We start from the raw sequence: 8,229 nt of genomic DNA, 5'->3' as shown, positions 1-8,229 counted from the left end.
GCAATAGGAAACTATACTTCTAGAAAGATCTTCATATCCATGTTTAGGTTGTTTTTGTCCAAAAACAGTCAAACAAAAAAGTTGAAGACATTGATCAAAACTCAATTCCTTGACCTCATATACTTCACCAACTAGACTAAAAATTTGTTTATCTCTAGTTGTGACAATGACTCTACTTCCTGGCCCCAACAAATCATAATCTTCAATTAGATATTCTAATTGTTGTAAAGTGACCACATCATCCAACACAATGAAAACCTTTTTATGTTTAAGCTTACACCTCACAAAATTCAGATCAAAACAATGATTTTCAATCTCTAACAACTTGGCAAAAAGCTAGTTACGTAAAGCTTCAAGTCCACTATGATTGCTTGAATTTTCCCTTACATTTTCCAGGAAACAACAACCTTCAAACCAAGGAGACAATCTTGCATACAAAACAGTAGCTAGGGTGGTCTTTCATATGCCACCCATACCCCATAATCCAATGGTTATAACTTTAGTTGACCCAATTTTCAGTAATGATTCAATTTGTTCATAACTTTCCTCAATTCCTACTAGACCTTTATGTTGGTTTCGGTAATTAGGAGTTAATTTTTGCAAAACGTCTCCAATAATTTCCTTAAAGAGTTCTGATTCAGTCCTAGCATATGAAAGAAGAAACACAATGGAATAAATCTTGTGTTATGAGCATAACAAATACAATAGAAAAAAATAATTATACAAATAATTATACATAATCATAGATCAATATGTTAGAATAATAGAGAAAATAATATAATTAAGGAATAAAAATTCAATGACTTAGAGAAGATAAACAATATCTATGTTTTTTCTACACAATGAACTTATTTAAACTACCATGGAAGTTATTATTCTACATACGCATGCTCTCATGCATGTAACGGAATTAAAATTTTCCAAATACACGAACAATATATGGATAGAATAAAAAAAAGTTATAAAAGACTCGGGTTAATGAAGATATCGATATTTAAATTTATTTTTAGGTTATTGAAGAGAAAATATTTGAAATATTTTTCAATAGTGAACTTCATAGTAGATGAATAAATTACAATAAATTATCATTGCTTACATGTTCACTATGTATGAAAATATACTATAGAAATATTATTGTTCACAGTGAAAACCTGGTGAGATCCATTGAGGAGAATCTTTTCAAACCATGTAAAGGAAATTCTTGTTAATGTATTATCTCATTTCTATAATTTATTCAACTACAAACAAAAAAAAATTATTTTTTAACTCTACACAATTAAACACAATAGTGGACAAAGAAATTCTTTTAAGAGCAGCAATTGCATAGCATAATCATACACAACAGAAGGAAACAACTATGAGCATGTTTGAATACAAATCTATAAATGTTTTAAGAACTTATTTATTGAAAAATATTCTTTATTTATAGTAGAGAAATTCTTAGAAATCTTTCTAGATTATATCTAAATAAGCATTATATCTTTCACTGTTCGCTTCAATTTTTATTTTGATATCATATAATTTGAGTCATAATTTTAATTAGCATTGTTAAACATTTTGTATTTACAACCAAATTTGGTTAACTCAATTTAAATCAACACATTGTCTTTCTTATTTTTTTTATTTCAAAAAATTGGATCATTTTATTTACCTATTTTGAGAGTCCCACCCAGCTAAATTGGCTATTTCATTGAGAGCAGCTTTCCATTTGTTGTAATTGGATTCTCCCTTATGTTTTGCAAAGGCTTGCTCATAGCTTCCAGTTTTTGATTCCTCACATGGGATGGATCTACGTTGTAAAATACAGGTATCACCATTTGTCCTTGCTTTTTCCTACATTCTAAAATCTTGCTGCGTTCTTCCAAGCACCATTTTGAGGAAGCATAGTTTGGTGAGAGGATGACAATAGATACAAGAGAATTTTCTATGTCTTGGATGAGTGCCGGTGAGATTTCATCTCCCTTTCTAAGCTCATAGTCTATAAAGGTTTCAACTTCCTTTTTCTTCAAAGCTTCATGAAGATGGCTTGTGAAGTTCGTGCGGGTGTCCTCACCACGAAAGCTTAGAAAAACTTCATATTTTTTTGAAGACACCATTGAAGAAGAGTTGAAGAAGAGTTAGAGGAAGAAGCAACATCACTGATGATTTGCAGCTCAACCATTATGATCTGAGCCTGTAATGAATTTAACACTACACTTGAAGAAATATAATAAAAGGATTTTATGTTTCAATATCTTCTTGACACTTCTACTTAATATTTATTTTGTTGAATTTATAAATCTGTCTAATATGAGATCAAGCACTTCAAACTTCAAAGATCATAATCTTGCTCACTTACAAAAGAACAATTAGACAAATGTTTGCCAAATTGCTAGTGTGACTTTGAGGTTTTGTGATCCTTGGAGATTTCTTAAACCTTGATCACCGACTTGCTTTTGACTTTGAAATGCTGATAGTCCATTTGAACAGACCAAAAGATAAGTAAACAAGTATATATAAAAAAGCCTAGTAACATGAATAATGAATCAAAACTTCAGATTATTACCTTATAGCACCGCAGATCGAAACTTCAGTCGTAAACATAAATATCATATCTATATTTCCTTGACATGTTATCAAACAGATGACTATCTTATATCCAACATTGTTTGAAAATTATGCAGTTTGTTCAAGGCACTGCAGCTGTTCATTGGATAGATTGTTTAGAAAATATCTCAGCTTTAAAGACAAACTGGTATTGATTAAAAGAGTTTAATTAATATGATATTGACAGTTGAATATTTGATGTTACAGCTTTTATAGATCATTTGATGCTTAATTTTCATCCATATACCAGAAAACAAAGACTGCTAAAAAAAGGTGGAAGCACTTAGAATAGTAGGTACTACTAACTTAGCCTTAAACAAACCAAGGCCTTGAGAAAAGCATTGACATAAAATGGAGAAATAAAAAAAAAAGTTATTAACCCATTCTCCTACATTTGCAAAGCACATCCCACAATCCCATTAGATTTCAACAATCAGATATTAAACCAATATACCAGTTAAAACTGACAAATCTAATAACTCAAACTCTGAAAGTAGGCCTACCTTAGATTAAAAGAGAAATTATTAGAAGCTGATAACTAAAGCATGCTTGACATTACTTAAAAAAGTATAAATGAATGTTTATAAGCACTTCAATGAAAAATTCAGTGTCTCACCAAATAAATTCTATAAAAGAAAACAGAAATCAAGTTATTTTTGCATCCTAGTCAATCACAGAACCCCTCTTGTTTTGAAATCCATAATCTTTCAGCTAAAACATGAGAACACAATAAGAAATCAAATTAGTCATTCTGTTTCATCATCTATTATTTCTAACTGTGGTTAAATATGTAAATGGAGAGAATGATCTTACTGTAGAGCAGACCGATTTCTTGCAAACTGAGAAGAATACAGAGATTCTTTACACCAACACGACAGCTTCTCGGGTCAGCAGAGAAGATATAGACAACAATTGTACAGTGTATATAAATATACCCTTCATGTCATTGTCTTGTCTATTTATTTATAATGTTTCAAAAGGATGAAAGAATAATTAAACAAAAGATATGTAAATATACAGTAATGTCGTGAATGTTTATGAGAAATTTCGGAGAAATTTCTAGTGGAGCCCAACATCCTGTAATATATGAGCAACACGTCTCATGTCTCCACACTTTTTGACTTGAGTCTGTTTTTTTACTTTTTTTTTTTTTTTTTTAAGCTTCATTGTATGCTGCCTTAATTGCTTTTTTTTTTTCCAATGACTTTAGTCTGCTTGTTAATACTATTTTATAGGGATATAAGTGGGTACGGGTAATATGCGAATCCAAATTAGTCTAATAAGTTTGGATTGAATTTTTTTTGGTGTTTGAATCAGATCTAATCCAATTCGACAATATACAGGTCGGATAATGGATTTTTTTGTTTTCAACCCATTACGCAATTTAACCCAGTCATAATAATAATAATAATAATAATAGTGTTTGAATGATCATTTATTTATGACAATACTCATTATCACTCTTACTTAGTGAGTTTTGTATTTTAGATTGATAATATTGTAACAATATAATATATTTATTTTAAATTTGATTTTGTATTAATTAATGTTGGTTCTTTTAGTTGATAATAATGTAAAAAATTAATAAATTTATTTTAAAATTTAATTTGTATCATTATTTTTCTTATATAAGTTGATAATATTGTATTTATAATAATATATTACATGATTTACATCTATTTTAAAATATTTAAATTTTTACAAAAAATAAATAAATTTAATTATATTGATCCGATTAAGCCAACCCAATCCAAACTGTTTGTAATTAGGTTAGGTTAAGTTCAATTTAAAAAAAAAATTGTACAAATCTAACCCAACCAAACCCATTAAATTTTGATTAGATCAGATAACAGATTCATTCAAACCCAGCCTAAGCCAGCCCACTTTCACTCTTATTATTTTATCTTATAGGAACTGATATGAGGAAATGAGTTACACTCTTGACTCAACTAAAAATATTGTCTAGAATTATTTAAGTAAATATAAGTTTTTTTTTAATTTTATTGTATTCAATGCTAAGATTTTACTAATTAGGGTCAATCTCAGGTGATTCTTTAATATTGTGTTTTATTTTCGTACAAATAACTGTAAAATAGTATGAAGAGAAAAGAAATAATTCTGTTGAAATATTTCTATTCGTTTATTTAATACAAAACTTGTTCCTGCATAGAACACTCCTCCTGTCGCTCCTTCCTTGCGATCTTCTAAGTCCTCGGTGCCGACCGAATGATATCTCCCAAGGGTGGGGAGGGTACCTGCAAAGGCACTCCAACGCTCAAGTAAGTGTTCGGTATAGAGCGGAAAATATTTATACTAGATAAAAGCGTACCTCCTTTATGTCACTTCACTTGTGTATTTATAGTGACATATTTGGGCCTGGTGGCCTTCTGTCTTGGGATATGGGTAATACCTTAGTTAATCCTAATCTCTGTTAATTAGGTGCAATGATCATTATGTAATGAGTGACTTATCTCGCCTCTGTTCCATGTGGGTTACGTGTTCGGCCAAGCTTTTGGCCGAAGGGGGTGTTCGGTTGGTTGTATGACCGAAGAGGTGTTCGGCCAAGCTTTTGGCCGAAAGGGGGGCGTTCGGTCTTCCTCCAAGTTGTGTGGTGGTGGCTCGGTCAGGCTCGAGGCCGAAGAGGTCTTCGGTAATGAGTGAAGTCGAAAGGGTCTTCGGTCATGGATGAAGCCGAAGGGGTTCGTGGGGGGTACTCGGCCTAAGGGGGTATTCGGCCCATCTGTTGGCTTAATGGTTTATTCGACCCGAGGGGGGGTGTTTGGTCTTCCTCCAAGTTGTGTGGTGGTGGCTCGGTCAGGCTCGAGGCCGAAGACGTCTTCGGTAATGAGTGAAGTCGAAAGGGTCTTCGGTCATGGATGAAGCCGCAGGGGTTCGTGGGGGGTACTCGGCCTAAGGGGGTATTCGGCCCATTTGTTGGCTTAATGGTTTATTCGACCCGAGGGGGTATTCGGTCTATTCACCGGCCTGAGGGGGGTACTCGGCCTAAGGGGTATTCGACCCATTTGTTGTTCTGATGGGTATTCGGCCTGGAGGGGTGCTCGGCCTAAGGGGGTGCTCGGCCTGAGGTTGGATCCAGCTTGAGGGGGTACTCGGCTTGAGGGGGGTACTCGGCCCATTATCCTGATGGGTACTCGGCCTAAGGAGGTGTGTTTAGTGTTGACTTTGAGTGGTGGTGTGTAGTCCCAGTACACTGCCCCCCCAAGCCCGAGGATGAAAGACAAAGGGGTTTGTGAGTGAACATGCAATTGGTTTAAGGCTTCCGTACGTGTCTAGGGAGTCGTATCTGTCCATGACTATGACCGTTGCATGCTTAGCCGATTAGTAAGTACTTGGGGGATTTTAATGGTTCGCTCTTCACTGAGCTAGAGTGCTCGGGAGGGAGTGTTTTCAACCTTTGCCGAGTGAGGTACTCGGGAGGAAGTGTTTTCAACCTTGGCCGAGTGAGGTACTCGGGTGGGATTTAATGACTCAACCTTAACCGAGCTAGAGTGCTCGGGGGGGAGTGTTTTCAACCTTGGCCGAGTGGGGTACTCGGGAGGGAGTGTTTTCAACCTTGGCCGAGTGAGGTACTCGGGAGGGAGTGTTTTCAACCTTGGCCGAGTGAGGTACTCGGGAGGGATTTAATGACTCAACCTTAACCGAGCTAGAGTGCTCGGGGGGGAGTGTTTTCAACCTTGGCCGAGTGGGGTACTCGGGAGGGAGTGTTTTCAACCTTGGCCGAGTGAGGTACTCGGGAGGGAGTGTTTTCAATCTTGTCCGAGTGAGGTACTCGGGAGGGATTTAATGACTCAACCTTAACCGAGCTAGAGTGCTTGGAGGGAGTGTTTTCAACCTTGGCCGAGTGGGGTACTCGGGAGGGAGTGTTTTCAACCTTGGCCGAGTGAGGTACTCGGGAGGGATTTAATGACTCAACCTTAACCGAGCTAGAGTGCTCGGGGGGGAGTGTTTTCAACCTTGGCCGAGTGGGGTACTCGGGAGGGAGTGTTTTCAACCTTGGCCGAGTGAGGTACTCGGGAGGGATTTAATGACTCAACCTTAACCGAGCTAGAGTGCTTGGGAGGGAGTGTTTTCAACCTTGGCCGAGTGAGGTACTCGGGAGGGATTTAATGACTCAACCTTAACTGAGCTAGAGCGCTCGGGAGGGATTTAATGGTAGTGATGAAGTGTAGTTCTTCAGCCGGGCCGTGTTGTTGACACGGCTTGCACTGTTGGGTAAACTTCATGCAATCACTCGTGAGGGTGGGCCAGTGATAGCCGGCTCGGATCACTTTGGTCGCTAAGGTTCGTCCCCCTGAATGCGTTCCGCATATGCCCTCGTGGATTTCACGGAGGACATAATGTGCTTGATCGAGTGCAAGGCATTTCAACAAAGGTGAAGAAATGCCTCGGTTGTACAGCTCTCCTGCAATCAACGTGTATCGGGCAGCTATGACCCTTAGCTTCCTGGCTGCGAGGTGATCATCGGGTAATTCCCCGATCAAAAGATGGTGTGTTATGCCGGTCATCCAATTGTCGTCCCCCTGTTGGACCTGCAAGCACTCAATTTCCCCGACGCTTGGGATTTGCAATTCTTGTTGTATAACACTGCGCAAGTGGCTAATTTTCTTACTACTGGCTAGCTTGGCCAATTGGTCGGCTCCCGTATTGAGTTCCCAGGGTGTGTATTCAATGTGGACATCTTTGAAGTTGTCCTAGTGTTTCTGGAAAGCATGGAAGTAAGAGTAGCGTTGGTTCTTTAATTTGGAAGGTGTCGTTGACTTGGCCCGTTACTACTTGTGAGTCGCTCCAACACTTGATTCTGGTGACGCCCAAGTCGTATGCCAACCTTAATCTTGCGAGAGGGGCTTCGTACTCAGCTTGGTTGTTGGATGTCTTGAAGCCGAATCGTAGTGACTGCTCGACCACCACCTTACCAGGACCTTCCAGTACAATGCCGGGTCCACTGCCTTGTTGGTTTGACGACCCATCTACATGCAGGGTCCAGACGTGCGGCTCGGGAAGGATTTCTGGGGTGGATTCACTTATGAAGTCAGCTATGCTTTGTGCCTTGATAGGTCCTCTTGGTTCAAAACGAATATCCAATTGTGACAGTTCTATGGACCAAGCAACCATCGGTCCGGCTAATTTGGGCTTCTGTAATACCTTGAGAATCGGGCTATCAGTCTTGACTACGACTTTGTGGCTTTGGAAGTAATGCCGAAGACGCCGGGCTGTGTGCACAAGAGCTAAGACCGTCTTCTCAAGGTGTTGGTACCGGGTCTCGGCTTCTTGCAACGCTCGGCTGATGAAGTATACCAGCATTTGTTCCCTTTGTTCTTGCACTAGGATCGTGCTAATGGCTTTGTCTGATATTGAAATGTAGACGATCGTCTCTAGCTGGGTGTTTGGTTTAGCAAGCAACGGCGGGGCTGTAAGCATTGTCTTGAAGTTTTGAAACGAGGACTCGCATTCTTCAGTCCATTGGAACTTGCTGGCCTGCTTCAACAAAGACATTATGGGTCTTGACTTGTCTGCCATGCATGGCAGAAAAGGAGCCACTGAGGCTATGCGTCCGGCCATTCGTTGCACTTCTTTTACCTTACGTCAGCTTCTCATATTAACAATGGCCTGGCATTTATCGGG

General features: G+C 38.4%; 1 protein-coding gene across 1 annotated transcript; it reads right to left on the bottom strand.

The window, feature by feature from the left end:
• Positions 1-181: 181 nt before the first annotated feature.
• On the bottom strand, positions 182-3,553 carry LOC109790655 (disease resistance protein RLM3). Its single transcript, XM_083068187.1, is given in 3 exon segments — positions 182-643; positions 1,652-1,764; positions 1,767-3,553. Coding segments are annotated over 3 exon segments (627 nt in total). The 5' UTR covers positions 2,097-3,553; the 3' UTR covers positions 182-459.
• Positions 3,554-8,229: the final 4,676 nt, after the last annotated feature.

Source organism: Cajanus cajan, chromosome 2 (genome assembly GCF_000230855.2).
Source record: "Cajanus cajan strain Asha chromosome 2, NIPB_CcT2T_4, whole genome shotgun sequence".
Classification (NCBI taxonomy): Eukaryota; Viridiplantae; Streptophyta; class Magnoliopsida; order Fabales; family Fabaceae; genus Cajanus; species Cajanus cajan.
The sequence above is the reverse complement of the archived record's forward strand: the minus strand, read 5'-3'. Positions and strand labels throughout refer to the sequence as shown.